The 16742-nt window shown below is 38.6% G+C and overlaps 1 protein-coding gene and 1 long non-coding RNA gene across 2 annotated transcripts in view; both read right to left on the reverse strand.

Annotated features, from left to right (window-relative positions):
• CDADC1 (cytidine and dCMP deaminase domain containing 1) overlaps positions 1 to 16742 on the reverse strand; it is a 48029-nt gene that overhangs the window by 17960 nt on the left and 13327 nt on the right. The window contains exons 4-5 of the mRNA XM_081815442.1: positions 10746 to 10923; positions 3395 to 3964 (exon numbers count right to left, since the gene is read on the reverse strand). Of these exons, the coding sequence (XP_081671568.1) occupies positions 3395 to 3964; positions 10746 to 10923 (748 nt within the window). The remainder of the gene's footprint in view (positions 1 to 3394; positions 3965 to 10745; positions 10924 to 16742) is intronic.
• LOC145720763 (uncharacterized) lies at positions 6224 to 10738 on the reverse strand. Its single transcript, XR_014143975.1, has 2 exons — positions 7068 to 10738; positions 6224 to 6846 (listed from the first exon to the last, which is right to left on the reverse strand). It is a non-coding gene; the product is annotated as an uncharacterized LOC145720763 (long non-coding RNA).

Here is a 16742-nt window from a genome sequence, read left to right on the forward strand (position 1 = left end):
TAAACATAAGATTATATTTGCCTGAAAAACCAAAACCTTTAAGTAAAATTATCCTTAACACATATATAAACCTGAAACAAAAAAATGAGAGACTGAAATAGAAATTCTTCATATTAAGTTAAGGGCCTATTTTTCCTACCATCGACACAAGTGTTTTTCATGTTATGTTTTTTTAGTCTCAGGAGCCACTTTTCCTGTTTCAGTCTGGGGACAGACTAAAACCTTGTCAGGAGGGGGAAAATGTAATTTTCCATCAGTATGTAGCTCTCCTGCCTAGCTAAGTTTAGTTACACCAACAGAATATTCTTTACTCTGTCTTTTAAAATCAGAATAAAATTTCATCCATGTTAGATGGAGTAGATTTCACACAGCTCCAAGGCTGGATGACAGATGAGGTAATTTCTCAAGAATCTTTTCATGTCTGTAATTTTTACAGAAATTGCTCCCCATGATCTGTTCATTCACAAGGTTTTCTCTGTATACCTTTGAAGGAAAGGTCAACTTATAATCACTGAGCCAAACTCCTGAGACTCTGATCACTGAAAGTCAGAGAACTCTTTATCCCATGGTTCTGGAACACAGGTGTGGTTATTTAGCTCCTGATTCTGTGGTCATTTGTCCGAGTGTGGTCCACAGCCCACTTCATCAGAATCACTGGGTGCTTGCTAAAAGGGAGGCCTCCGGGCTCCCATGGAAATCTCATTTTTCAGGAACCCGCATTTTTCATGAGCATCCCCTCTGATTCATAGGCATACTACAAGTTGAGAATCACCAAGTTATGATTTGAAACAGTTAACTTTTGTGGCTACTCCAACCTACATTCATCATCAATGTCGTGGTTTAGGAGGAAGGCATAATCCTCAGCTTTGGACAACACATAGTCTAAGGGAAAAGAGGACCCCAAAAAAGATAAAAAATCACACTTGAACCAGATAGATAAGATGCAGTGCCCTCCTCTTTCTTCCCCTCTACAGTCTAAATGAACATTGTTACTTTTTTGCTACTTCAAAATGTCCTTTATTGACAACTCTGTGGCTCCTATTTACTCATCATTCAAAAAGCAATTAATAAGCACCTACTTCTTAGTTACTTTTAGAATTCTGTTGTTAGAGGTTTTGGAATTCATTTTACTCATACGTATATTTTTAAATAAAATGGATTAATGAAATGGTGTCTTTACCTCTAGAGTGAAATAAAGTCTTCAAAGAAACTGAACAGCGTGAAATTAAAAGTCTGAGTTATTAGGAGCACACTCAATCATGAGGATATCTACCTTGCCGGATTATCCTCAGTGTTAAATGAGATACATATATAAATTGCCTGGCTCTGTGCCTGACACATTCTAGGTGCTCAATAAATTGTCATTGTTATAATTTATCATCAATGGAGAATACAGGTCCAGAATTCCTTACCAATCCCTTATATCAAGTGTTTTTTGGGACAGCCTGATGTACTTATTTTGTGGCCACACCTGACCAAATATTTAGTGCAAATACTCATACATTTTACTCCATATGTACGTGCTTGATGACAATGTACTGCCTCAGGCCCCCCCTGGAGTGCTGTGTAATATACAATATATGTAACCATATTACCTTTCTAAAATCTGACAAATTCTGGACTCCTTTCCATCTGGCTCCAAGAATTTTGGATAAGGATTGTGGACCATCTACCTTTGGATGTAAAAAGATTTCCTTTATCCATTCAACACACTGTGCTTAGTGCTAAGGAAAAAACGATGATGAACACATGGTTCTCTTCCCTGGAAGAGTGGACAGTGGAGCGGAGTGCATGCCAGAGAGTTGCATCCCATTCAAGATTTGGGTTCCAGGCAAAAAGTCATACACAATAAAAAAATTAACCTTGAAAAATCTTTTAAGTTATCCATCAAGAGCAGAAGCACACCTTTATGTACAAAACTCTGCACAGAAATAGTGGATAACTTTATAATTAGAGTATATTCTAAAGAACATAGATGCATATTTGTATCTATACATTACCACATCTTTAAACACTGGAATCATACATGGTATGATTCTCCTATGAGAAGCAGGAGGTACTGAGATCAAGTAAAAGAACAGCACATTCCTATCTCACTCTGGAATCAGCTGAATTCTTATTAGCAAAGGGGAATTAGTGAATTATAGCCGTAACAGCTATACCCATTTATGTTTCTGTCCTTCCAGAATGGTTTTAGAGAAAAATTCTTTACAAAGCTCGTTTTGGCCAAGACACTAATGCATAGCCCACGATACAACATAATGACATTAAATCAGACTCTTACACAAGAGTTGTTTGGAGTCATATAGTTTGCGCCTGTAGTAGAACCAAATTCTTTAATAAGAATTGAGTGATTATTAACCCTGCTGAACATCAGAGTCCCTTGCAGAACTTTAAAAATTCATTAGCTAGGCCACATCCTTACGGACTCAGTTCAGTAGGTCTGGGTTGGAATTTAAGCCTTTGTACTTTTAAGAAAAGTTTTAATGGTGATTCTGATATGCTGTCAGTTGAGAATCTCCATTCTACTGAAAGTACTTTGATTGTGGTCTTTGTTTAGAATGCAGACTAGTGGCATTTGTATGGACCTCTTCTTAAGATTTTCTTTCTTCTCCTTCTTTCTTGGGAAAAGCTAAAAAAAAAAAATCCTCCATTCACCAAATTTTACTCTACTGCTCCTCCTGCCTATATTTCCCCCCCCGTGCTTCAAAGCTGCATTTAAAAAAGTGATCAAGATTCTACTTTGAAAAATCTTACCTCTGGTAAGATGTGAAAACATTGTTCTATAATTGGAAATACAGATGTCATCTTTCAACACAAAAAAGAAAATTCCCAAGTAACATTTTCCTTTTTCACATATACCCTCATGCTCAACTTAATAAAGTAAAAACGTCTGATTTCTCAACTTGCTGATTGAAGACATACCAGCAATTGGAAGAATTTGTCAATATTCCTTTACTTTAATGCTGTTATTTTGAATTCGTATTTTTATTGTAAAGATTTTTAAAGTTTTTATGAAATACTGAATACATACAAAATATTGAAGAGTTAACTAAAAATTAATGATTTTGCTTCTCTCTCCTTTCTCTTTTTGTCCCATCTCTAGTGGAGGGCTCAGTGATCAACGAGATGACAAAAGCAGGAAGCAGAAGGGTCTAGATAATCAGGCCCTGATTTATAAATGTAGCACTGAATGTAAGGCCACAGGAACCCAAATACTGCTCTAAGAGGTGTCTACTCAAGGATCTCACTAACTTCTACACATATAATGACCAGCAAAACTCGACTATCTAAGAGTAAATGAACTCTACGATAGATGAGATGAATACCATTTTACTTCTGAGACAAATACAACCCAGTCAGCCCCAATTTATGCACTAAGCATATAACTCACCAGTTCGATATGCCAATAACCTGGCCTGAACCATGCAGTGCCTTGCAATTTCTTGTGGCAAACTTTGATTGTGAATTTCATTAATCTGTTCGGTATTACCACAATAAAATCCGTAGTGCTTAAAGTTGGGCACACTGGAAGCTACTGTGGCCAAGAGTAGGATAAGGTCTTTCATGTTTTGCCTTAGATTGCTAAAGTATGGATTTTCACATAGGTTCTCCAAGCCTATAGTCATCAGTATTTGCTTATGCATTTCTTCATTTGAAACCAAAAATAACATTTCATATTCCTTTATTCTTTCTTGTTTACATTCAGAATAAAAGTCAACGTTAGCATCCGGCAATGTTTTTGCAATTTTTTGAATAAAGTCACATTTGTAAGAGGTCTCCTCTACAAACTGCACCATATAACACACCAAAGGCTGAAGTAAGACACACACATGGGCCCGACTGTTTGACTTCAATCTTTCCACTGCTTTGGCATCTAACTTGGCATCTTCAGAACTAGAAGCCTCAGTAAGCAAACTTATTTCTGGATCAGCAGGCCAGTATGAAATTCGGTTAACTCCAGCTGAAATATAAAATATGAAAGGCAGTTATCAGACACATGTTGAAATTAAGGGTTTTCTTGATAAGTCCACCATATCATTGTGGTAGATCCAGAGGTCCCAATCTGATAAATGTCTATTATGAAGTCAACTATAATACAGCCCAAGGGTTGGCAAACTATGGCCCACAGGCCAAATCTGTCCCATCGCCTGTTTTTTTTTTTCTTCCCAGCTTGCAGGTTAAGAATGGATTTTATAGTTTTGAATAGTTGGAAAAATCAAAAGAATAGTATTTTGTGACACATGAAAATTTTATGAAATTCAAATTTCAGTGTCTATAAATAAAGTTTTACTGGAACACAGACTCACCCATTCATTGACATAGTCTCTGGTTGCTTTTGCCCTACAATGGAGTAGCAGAGTTGAGTACCTATACAGACACTATATGGCCTGCAAAGCCTAAAAGATTTGCTATCTAGCCCTTTATGGGAAAAGATGGCTGACCCCTAACAAAGCTCATGGAAGGTATTTGTGGAATCAAATCACGGGCATTGCTCAGTGTGGTCCCAAAGCCCAGTGCCACGACTGGAATTCCCAGTGCCGGAATCTTACAAGTAATCAAATGGCTGTTTTTAGAAATATCATAGCCGTCAACTGATATTGTTGAGAGTTTCGTATTTGAAATAAACAATTCATCCATGCATTAAAAATGAACCTATGCGGGGCGCCTGGGTGGCTCAGTTGGTTAAGCGACTGCCTTCGGCTCAGGTCATGATCCTGGAGTCCCTGGATCGAGTCCCGCATCGGGCTCCCTGCTCTGCAGGAAGCCTGCTTCTGCTTCTGACCCTCCCCCCTCTCATGTGCTCTCTCTTTCTCATTCTCTCTGTCTCAAATAAATAAATAAAATCTTTAAAAAAAAAAAGAACCTATGCTCTGAATTCTTCCTCTGGGAAGTTATTCTAAAAAAAAAAAAAAAAAATCCTAAATAGAAACAAACAAAAAAATCATGCATGCATATATCTAGTGCAGCACTGTCTAAAACAGTAAAAACATAGGGGTGTCTGGGTGGCTCAGTCAGTTAAGTGTCTACCTTTGGCTCAGGTCATAATCCTGGGGTCCAGGGATCGAGCCCTCGTGTTGGGCTCCCTGCTCAGCAAGGAGTCTCCTTCTCCCTCTGCTCCTCCCCCTTGCTCGTCCCTCTCTTGCAAATAAATAAATAAATAAGCAGTAAACATAGGAAAAAAACCTAAATGGCCAAAATAATGTGAGGGCAGCAGTTTATGTGTGTGTGTTCAGGGGTGGAGAGCAATATCAATTTTTTAAGCCCACAAAATTAAAGACAAAATGATAAACTAGAATTTTCAATTAATGTGACAGGTTAGTAATCTTTAATATACAGAAAAGATTTTAATTTATTAACAACACATATGAATTGACAAGAACAATACGGCCTCAAGACAGACAAAACAATATGATCAGACAATTTGCAAAAGAGAAAACAAAACTAGATAACAAACAGATGAAAAAAATCTTTTGTATTCGAGAGGGAACAATGAGATGACTTATACAGGCTTAAGCACCCAAATGTTCATCAGTTAATTAGTATTTTACAAAGAGACCCATTTGCTAGTATCTCCTGCAGTTTCAGCTAGGAGACATTTTTATGATTGTGTCCAGAAGGGAAAAGACAGATGGCCCACAGGGTGTCCTGCATTCAAAGTAACAGATGAATTGAAAAGTCTTAGTTGAATAAACCCACATTTCTATCTACTCCCTGCTCCTCCTGACTCTTACTGTAGCTTGGGTTATAAATCAGTTTTGAAGGCCTGAAAGCTAGTATCAGAATGTTTCTTCTGGCTGCATGTCACCTTCCCTCTGTTGGAGTTCTCACAATCCATATCCTACTCAGTGGTGATAGTCCATCTTTCATCTAAGCATCTGGCTTGCTTCTAGCAATCCTGATGTAAGGAGAAGAGGGGATGGCTAGTCTTTGAACAAATGTTCATGTAGCAGTGGCAAAGGCTAGAGCAGGCGTTTTCAAATTTTTTGGTCTCAGACTCTGTTATACTCTTAAAAATTCATAAGAACCCCAAAGATCTCTGTTTATGTAGATTATACCTACGGATATTTACTGTATTAGAAACTTAAAACAAATTTCAAAAAATATTTATTAATTAAAAATAACAATAGAGAATCTACTACACATTAATACAAATAACATGGTTTAATAAAAAATAACTATTTTCCAAAACAGCAATGAAAACTAGTTGAAAAGAATGGCATTGTTTTAAATGTTTACAAATCGCTTTATTATTTGGCTTAATAGAAGACAGCTGGATTCTCAATTCTGCTCCTGCTTTCAGTCTGTTGCGATACGTTGTTTTTACTGAAGTATATGGAAAGTATCAGGCTTCACACCCATGTATGGTTAAAAAAGGAGTATTTTAACAGACATTTCAGATAACTGAATATTCTTCTTTGACACTACGTAAAAATTTGACAAGGGATAATTTCTTAAAAGTTAGTTACACTGTGGAATCTGAAATATATCAACAAACTTTTTGTATAATTATGTTTTAAGTCCATTGGTTTATTGCGCAACAGTCTCTACCAGGCCTGAAAATAGCCTAATCATATCAGTCACAAAAAATCAGTTGGTAAAAATTCCTAGTGCTGTTTCAAAAGTAAACAAGGCCCTGCATTCCTTAGCAGAGATAAGGAGCCCAAGAACCCATCCTGTTTATATCAGCTCTAGGTGCATGCCCGTAGGCCCTTCACCTTGTCTGAGGGTTACCTCTGCCTCATTATGTTAAAATCTCTGCCCGAGGAGGAGTACAACCCTCATTAACATAACGTATAACGTAAGGCTTGTTTCCTTAAAACCAATGCACAACCTTATGCTCGCCTTTGTTTTTTGTTTTTTTTTTAAAGATTTTATTTATTTATTTGACAGAGAGAGACACAGTGAGAGCAGGATCACAAGCAGGGGGAGAGGGAGAGGGAGAAACAGGCTTCCCGCGGAGCAGGGAGCCCGATGCGGGGCTCGATCCCAGGACCCCGGGATCATGACCTGAGCCGAAGGCAGACGCTTAACGACTGAGCCACCCCGGTGCCCCTTATGCTCGCCTTTGTATATGATGACAAAACCCCCCTTTCTGAATATTCATCCTAACCCTAAATAAAAGGAACCCATTCACCCAGCTCAGGGAGTCATGGATTTGGAAGTTATTCCCCATGATCTCCTTATTTGCTGCAAATAAAGTTTCCTTCCTTTTGGAGTGACAACTCCACCTGGTGCAGCTCCTATCTGTAACTCACCAAGGAGCCAACATGAACCCATGTTAGTTTGGTTACAATAACTCAAACAACTGCACACGTAAATGGTTTTCCTTAAGGCAACCTTCATACTTAGATTTGTAGCAAAAGTGCTTTAGGTCCACCTCCTACTATTTTTTCACACAGAATATTAAAAAGATGTGTACTCAAGGGTTGGGATTTATTAAAATTAATTTTTACTGTTTCATCAAGGGCATTCTTACATGAAACCCTCTTTTTAACTCCCAAGTTTATGGCCATAAAGAGTACAAGGACTACTACTGTCTTGATTCATAATACAGTAGTTTTACTCACCATTGTTGGGTACTATTGGTATAAATGTAGTGTTATTATGAAAATAGTATGACCTTGTGGACCATCAGGAATCCACAGACCACATTTTTTGAGAACGACTGTGCTTTAGAAATGCTTCCCTTGTAACTGACCTAATAGTAATTGCTGCATGAGGTTAAACCATGACCTTTAACAAGATCAAATTTATAAGCCTAATATAACAGCAGCTGTATTTATACATGGGCCTAATATTAACATAAAAGCATTTCTATTGTAGGTCCTCCCTGATTTTCCACACTTAATTATTTGCTTTGCGAAGTTCAAATGTCTTTTTTTTTTTTAAAGATTTTATTTATTTATTTGAGAGAGAATGAGAGAGAGAGAGCACATGAGAGGGGGGAGGGTCAGAGGGAGAAGCAGACCCCCTGCTGAGCAAGGAGCCCGATATGGGACTCGATCCCGGGACAGGATCATGACCTGAGCCGAAGGCAGTCGCCCAACCAACTGAGCCACCCAGGCGCCCAAGTTCAAATGTCTTCTTTAAGAAGCAGTGCTTCTTAAACATCAAGCAGTGCTGAGTTACTTGCACTCCCCTATTTTTCTAATTCTTTCTAATCCTGATTCTCTAATAGGTCTGAGGCTATAGCATAGCCTCATAGTCAGCTCAGCAGAAACACAACTATGTTTTATTCATTTGTCTCCCTTGCTCTAGAAGAGATCAATCAACAGTGTTTTGGTCCTTTCACATTCTTTTTCTATTATCAATGCCACCATCTCAACCCTATTTTACACCCTGCCTAATGCAAGTCTGCTCACCAAGCTCTAACCTCTTATCTTTCCATGTTCCAATTCAATAACAAAAACTTAAAAAGTAATAATAATAAATTTAATCATGTTACAATCTGCTCAAAAAGCTTCAGTGGCTCCATATTATCTATAATGGGATTTATAGGTCAATTAACACAAGTGATAAATTAATATCCAATCCGCACAATTAATTGGTAAAAAAAAAAAAAAAAGAAAGAAAAAAATGTCCCCACCACTCTCATACCTATCTTCTCTATTCATAATGACAGGGGAAAGACTATAGAATCCAGCAGTATCTGGGCTCTACCTGCTTGAAATACCTGTTGCAGGCAGGGGGCTCTAGCCACATGACCATTTCTCATGGAAGTGCTTCACTTGTAGCTCAAGGGCACTGTCTTTACTATGGATCTGATCACTGCTCTTAAAACTTTCATGTAAATAGGGGGCGCCTGGGTGGCTCAGATGGTTAAGGGTCTGCCTTCAGCTCAGGATCGGGCTCCGGGCTCAGCGAGGAGCCTGCTTCTCCCTCTCCCTCTGCCTCTCTCCCTGCTCATGCTCTCTCTCTCTGTATCTCTGTGTCTCAAATGAATAAAAACGAACAAACGAACAAACAAACTTTCATGTAAATAAAAATCGCCCTTCCTCAAAATAAGTTTAGGAACTCTGGTCTATAAGATAAAGCTCGAAGGCCATACAGTTTTTCAAAGTTCTCCACTTCAGTCCCAACAGTCATTATCATCCATCTGCCACTATTCTTTCCAAGAGTAATTCTCCATTTTGAACACTGACCCTCAGAACCTTGCTTCTCACAAACAGATGACCACACATGTGCTGTCCCCATGACCTAGGAATGTGTTCTTCCTCCTCTCCATCTGACCCGTCAAGATCCAGCTTAAGCCCCAGACTTTCATTACATGCCAACCTGCATAGATCACTAGTTCGCCTCTGAATTCATATATCACTTAAGAGCCTTTATCACTCATTTTGGTACTAGATGATGTGTTACATTAAGTTGTAACACAAGTAACCCAAGTAGCAAATTGAGGGAACAGATTAAAACTGCATAAGCCTTTTCTGGGATGCTTGGGTGGCTCAGTCAGTTAAGCGTCTGCCTTCGACTCAGGTCATGGTCCCAGGGTTCTGGGATTGAGCCCCACATCAGGCTCCTTGCTCAGTGGGAAGCCTGCTTCTCCCTCTCCCTTTGCCTGCTGTTCCCCCTGCTTGTGCTCTCTCTCTCTCTGTCAAATAAATAAATAAAATCTTAAAACAACAACAACAACCATATAAGCCCTTTTTTTCCCCAGAAGCTCTCCAAACCCCGTCTTGGGTTTTTAAGGAGGTCTCATTACATAGGCATGATCGATTAAATTATTGGCCACTGGTAACTGAACTCAAACCCCAGTCTCTCTCTCTTCCCCAGATGTCTCAGGAGTGAGACTGAAAACTCCAACCCTCTAATCACCTGGGTGGTTCTGCTGGCAAGCAGGCCCCCATCTACGGGGTTTCCCAGAAGTCACTTCACTAACACACTCAGGTGTGACTGAAGGGGGCTTGTTAAGAATAACAAAAGACACCTCTATCACTCTCATCACTCAGGAAATTCCAAGGGTTTTAGTTGCTTTGTACCAGGAATGGGATGAAGACCAAATATATAACTCATATTCTGTCACAATACCACAGTGCCTATATAAAAGATGCAATATTTTTAAAATGGAAGAATGGAAAAAAAAAAAGGGTATTACCTGGGTACAAAACAGAATCATAAGCATAAAGAGCTTTAGTGAGTAGCCTGGTGTAGCAGAGATGGATAGTTAAACATTAATAATCTGTGCTTCTTCTTCCCAAGTACAGAGCAGTCCCTGGGAGACAGCCGTTCAGCCAGGAGCTACAAGCCCACAGTGGATGTGAACAGAAATGATGCATGTGACTTCCAGGCCAGCATTTTTAGGAACAGTGTGCCTTCTCTATTCTCTGTCTCAGTCTGCCTCTGGATGCAGAGGACTCAAGGCTCTAGAAGAGGACAGTAGCAACATGACAGAAGATGCCTACACCCATGAAACAGCCAATGGAGAAAAACCACCTGCTGTTCAGCAACACCTATGTTGGACTATTACATGGGTGATAAAGGTCTAGTATATTAAGCCACTGAAATTTTAATGTTTGTTATAGCAGCTAGCATTAGTCTATTAATACACGAAGGGTCATCTAATTAGTTAGTGAAAGGGCTGAGACCAGAATCCATGTTTTTTGACTCTTCTTACAGTGTATCAAACTATATTCTGATATGTATTTATATTTCTAAATGATCGCAGTGGTGTTTAGGCAATTTATCTTGGTTATTCTTAGATAAATACTATTAATCCCCAACCAAGCCTTATCTACACTTACCATTTACAATCATTTTCAAACAAGCAGAACATGGTTTTCTGGAAAAATAGAGATCACAGTTTTTCAGCCTTGACCCATGTTTTATAAGAGCAATTTTTCCAGCATGTAAATCTTCACTAGAACAGTGGAGACCAACAATTTTCGTGTTTTTCACCACCACAAGACCAGTTCTCTTCACCTACATTAAAATACAAAATAATAATGTATTAGTTATAACATCTGTTAAAAAAGAAACAGGTCCCAAATGGAGTCACTTGTGCTAAGTCCACATTATCAGACTGAGACTTAATACCTAATTGCAGTTTTGGCCTCTCCCAGGAATATAACCTTAACCAGTCAGACCGTAATTTCCTGCTGAGCTAGTGAGGAAATCCACCTGATAAACTCCTGTAGTCCCCAAAAAGAAGGTGACCTTGCCTGAATCAATCCACTTTTTGCTAGCAACTTCCTTTTCCTGCCCCTTCTGCCTATAGAATCTTCCCCTTTTTGCAGCTCTTCAGAGCCCCTCTCTATTTACTAGATGGGAAACTATATGACTCATGAATCATTGAATAAAGCAATTAGATCTTTAAGTTTACTCAGCTGAATTTTGTTTAGTTTTGTTTTTTAACTGATTTGGTGGCAGCATTTGGATCCAAAGGAAAACTGATGGCTTCGGGGACAACAAGAAACACAAGCATGGTACCTGTGAACCCTTTGAGCTCTCTGTCCTTCTTGCCATATCTAAGGGCCATAGGTAAGTTCCTTTTGGTTCTGAGCTCTGCTGTCTTTGCACTGAGCTCCTTATCTGATTGGCTTTCCAGTCCAAAATTCCCCATTTGATTGGAACTCCCATTCCTTGATTTAGCCCCCAGATTCCACATTGCGGAATCCCAGGCTATGGTCCCCATTTCTTGAGGTCTGCTGGTTCAGTCCTCTCCCCAGGCCCAGATTCCATGTTGAGAACTGGTAGTGGTGTGCACAGGGCCTTCTCTTGGCCAGGCTAAGGTACCATCTCTTGATTACTGCTGGTGTGTTAAGGTGAACATGTCTCTATTTTGTGTAGGTAAAGGCTATTGCTAATTGCAATCGTGGGAGACCAAAAGCCACAAAATTGGTGGACACAGGTTGAGCACTTAAAAGCTATTACAGCGATCACCACCTAACTCCTGTGTTAGGATAAGTTGGTCATAGAATGGGTTAGGTTGACACTAGGACACCCACCAACCTCAAGAAAATTTTGATGCAACTAGGTACAGGGTAAAACACCACACAACTCCCAACCCCAACCCAGCAGCATGTCCCTCTTTGGTATTAGTTTGGCTCTGAGACACCCACTTGGCTTAAAAAAAAAGAGGGGCGTGACTCAGTTGGTTAAGCATCCAAGTCTTGGTTTCAGCTCAGGTCATGATCTCAGGGTTGTGAGATCGAGCCCTGCATCGGGCTCCACGCTGAGTGTATAGTCTGCTTGTCCCTCTCCCTCTGCTCTCTCTCTCATAAATAAATAAAATCTTTAAAAAAAAGAGAGAGAGAGAGATATCTTTAAATTCCAAAACATACCACCTTCTGGCATACTTATGTAAGTCTAAAAATTATAATCCTGGGAGCTATAAATATCTACAAAATGACAAAATCTTACCAAGCCTTTTTGTGTCCTAAGAAGTTGCCTTGGTAACAATCATCAGGCTGGGGGCCCCAAAATATGGCCAGACAGAAATGTGGGTTGCACCTCCTTTACCACTAGCTACGGCTGGATAGAAAATATGGGTTAAACTCCCTTTCTGGCTAGGGCCCTACCAAACTGCTATAAGCCCTCAAGTAAATAACAGCCTAGAATGCAATGGACATTAGGAGGAATGGTCCAGTTAGATAAGATCATTCAAAAAGCAAGGGTCCCCAGGGTGCCTGGGTGGCTCAGTTGTTTAAGCGACTGCCTTCAGCTCAGGTCATGATCCTGGAGTCCCAGGGAGCGGGGAGCCTGCTTCTCCCTCTCCCCTCTGCCTGCCACTCCTCCTGCTTGTGCTCTCTCACTCTGTCAGATAAATAAATAAAATCTTAAAAAAAAAAGCAAGGGTTCCCAAATCAAACAAACAGAATGGTATATACCTGTTTTAACTGGCATATAGAAGCCTCCAAAAGGCTTCAAAATTCCAAAATACCTTCATTGAAAGATTTGTTGCAAATCACTCATGAAAAATTAAAGACACAAGAGGCACATAAAACAGGACTATAAAACTGAGGTAACTCCTACCATTACCCTCTATCCTCCTTTAATTAAGTATTCATTCTAGTAATCCTCTGTCTGAATTTTCTTTCCACTCTGAGGAGACTACAAGACCACAAACAAAAGTCCACCAAGTTAGGGGCCTTATAGACACCCCATATCTAGCCTTGAAGGAGGGCTGACAGGGCTCCGAGCGAGTGTCAGGTAAATTGCTACCTTAGTCCCTTAAACGGCCAAGGGAAACTAAAATTAAAATGAATGGAAATCCTTGCCAACTTTTGGTAGATACCAAAGCTATACCCTATTTTACACCTCACTAGGAGTCTGCAGATGGGATCCTAGGAAAAACTGGCTGAAGCTGGCTAAGGGAGAGAACTCTTATCAGAGTCAGCTCTCTGGATCTCTGTCTACAGTAACTGGTAGAGACAGAGAGAGAGAAAAAATCTTTTGAACCCTCTTTGGGGATGCCTTTAAGTCCAAGGAGTTATTTAATATTGCCAGGAATATTTACTGTTTGTCTCAGCTGAGAATTGACACGATATTTAAAAGGATTTTTTTTAAGTAGCTTGTCCTGTGGTCAGAAGGCCAGATTAAAAGCTGATATTAAAGCCTGATCGGAGTTTTTCCTAGGCATTCTCCCCTAAGCTAAAATAAAAACTATGAACCTAGATGGAAAGAAAATAACCTTCTCACACTTTTGTGGAAGGATTTACTAAAACATTATAACGATAAGTAGCTCTAAATCCAGAACACAGAAGTCTTTTGATTTCCATCTTAGTTGGAAATATTTTCCTTGATATAAAAAAGCAAATTGAAGATAATGTGGTTAGATGGGGGGACCAACCTATGGTGTCATTTAAGTTACAATCCAATTCCTTGAGAAATTAAAAGCAACTGTTCTTCTCTTACAGATCTTTGCAAAACCAGAAATGCAGCTCTAGAAACAATTCAAAGTCCACCTATTCTTTTTACCAATCCCCAAACCTCCCATATTTATCTCAAAAGGCTTATAAGTAGTTTTGCAGGAACTTAATGTTCTTTCCCTGTGCCTTTGAGATGTACATGTTTTACCAGGTCTTCCCCTGGAACTCTAATCTAAACCATCCCCAATTCCTAAGACTGAAGAAAAAAAACTGTGTGTGGCAGGGTTGGGGTGGGGGGTGCTTTTTATGAATACAAACTGCTACAGAAGCTCCCTTGCCCAAAATTTAGTTCACAGCTTTCATAAAATGCTTGTCAAGGACAAATACAAATCTTTTTTTTTTTTTAAAGATTTTATTTATTTATTTGAGAGAGAATGAGAGAGAGCACATGAGAGGGGGGAGGGTCAGAGGGAGAAGCAGACTCCCTGCCGAGCAGGGAGCCTGATGCGGGACTCGATCCAGGGACTCCGGGATCATGACCTGAGCCGAAGGCAGTCGCGTAACCAACTGAGCCACCCAGGCGCCCGACAAATACAAATCTTAAATGTCTTCTCCACAAATATTACAGAAAAAGCCTTAACCGTCTGAACAGGTAAATTTAACTTATTCCAACTGTTCTTTTATAAACCAGTGAGTTTTGCATTATCATACCTGTCTCATGGCTAAAATTTTATTTTTATTTTTATTAATTGATTTCTTTTCATGGCTAAAATCTTCAAATGAAAGCTCTAAGGTCTCCGTTTGCATCTCCCTATATGTTTATGTGCATCTATGTAAATGCGTTGTAGATGTGTGGTATTTTCTACCTCTGGATAGTACTGCCAAAATTAATTTGTAAAAAAGTTCCATTTAATTGGCTTAAAGAAAATTAAGCATTTAAATGGATTATTCATAAAATTCTCCAAAATATAATAGAAACTAACCCAAATGCGTTTCAGGTTCACATAATCTGGAAAAATATTCAGTATTAAGGCTAATTTAAGCTTGTTGGTTTAATTAAAATAGACATGCCTTTAGAGTTATCAACACTGAATGTAATGCAGTCATACAATTTTATTCTACCTGGCTTTACTAGTCAAAAAAGTTCATGTTATCTCTGTTACAAAATCTGACAGGTAGAAAAATAACTTGGAATGATGAAATTTCATAAGCAGTCTAAATATAATTGTTCAAAATAAGTGAACTAAATAAATGTGAGATAAAAGTTTTTAGGCAAACTTTTTAAACAATTTCCCCAAATCTTATTGGGAACCTGAAACCTTAAAGTTTTGCTAAGTTAAATTAAATGATGGATAGTCACTGAATATCTAGATTATTTCCAATAATATAAAAGACTGAAACAGTAATTACTGAACATAGGTTTATCTACTTTTTGGCTTCCTTTTACAGAGGAACTAAAAATTTTAGGGTTTGTTATTAAACATGTTTTGTGCTACCCTGAAAAATTTACTATGAGAAGGCATATATTTCTAGAAATTATGAAAAGTATTTATAAATTTGCCAAGTCACAGAAAGCTAATGTAAAAGATAATTCACAATGTTTACTTCTTTATTTTTATTAGAAATTAAGGTTTTTAAGGGTTACACATTATAATATATTTAATTAAAGCTACTAAAAAAAAAAAAAACCTCCATATGCAAGGAGAGTAGGATGTGTATTTCAGTAAAAGAAGGCATTAGGAATTAGGAATGCATTTTTTTGTTGAGGAAAAAGAAAGTAATTTTGTCCTAAAGTGAGATTGGTTATTTCAGAATGGGAAAGAGGAAAGACATAGGACAAAATCTGAAGGGTTACTAAAAGGGTTGTAGAAGATTTGTGGAAAAGGAGTCTTTGGAAAGGAATACTGTGTGTGATCAAGCTGGCTAAGATTAAAATAAATTAAATTAAGGGTTTTTTTAAATGAATGTATTTTAATATCAAAAGTAAGCTGGCACAAAATTAAAATTTAGTTTTCTCTCTGTTAAAAGGATAAAGTTTTCTTGGACTACTGGTCTGTTCTTGATAAGAGATTGTAAAAGGTTTTTCTTTACCTTTTAAATAATCTGCTCATAAAACAAAGATTTTGTGTCTTCTCAAAATAATCTTATGTGTTTCATGTTGTCTTCATCAGGTCTTTGATTACTTAAAAAACCGGATTCTTCACTATTAAAAGAGCTAATTTTTTTTTACAACGATTTAACTTTCTGTATTTGCCTTTGAAGTCTTTGTCACTATGGTTGAAGTAGATAACTAAGTATTGTTTCACAGTGACCCATGATCCTATTTGACCAAGTGTTTTACACTTGATCTTAGCCAAAAGGCCGAGAAGCGATGACCAAGTGTTTTAAAAACTTTCAATATTTTTGACAAAGCTGGAGGCCTCAAAATCAAATTCACTAGGAAGAGGAGCCAACATTGAGGTATACTGCTTTCTCTCCCAAGATGTGGGATCAAGAACATTTCTTTCCATTCCTTCTTCCCTCTCTGACCATCCTTTTTCCTAATTCTTACAGCATGAAGGTCTTTATGATTTGGTCCACATTTTGCCTTGCTCTGGCCTTGAAAGACAGTGGTATCTGAGGCCCTTACAAAGGGGTTAAATCCAACTTCCAAACAACTGTTGGACTTGCCTTGATGCTGGTGATTCTGCAGTCTGCCTATCACAAACTTCTCCCTGATTTCCAATGCCTCAGTTTCTCTGGAACAAACCCTGTCTCGTTAACCCCAAACCCAGGGAAACTTGCATCCAAGCTCTGCACAAAGAGAGGGACATGAAGCAAGAGTAACCAGAATAAAAACTGCATGTACAGTCTACAGACTCTGAAACTGTACTAGCTTCCATGGCTGTCACCTTTCCAGTTCTGGGCCACAGACTCAGAAAATTAGCTCCC

The sequence above is a fragment of the Leptonychotes weddellii genome, chromosome 3 (assembly GCF_054177405.1).
Source record: "Leptonychotes weddellii isolate Sample4059 chromosome 3, ASM5417740v2, whole genome shotgun sequence".
Taxonomy (NCBI): domain Eukaryota; kingdom Metazoa; phylum Chordata; class Mammalia; order Carnivora; family Phocidae; genus Leptonychotes; species Leptonychotes weddellii.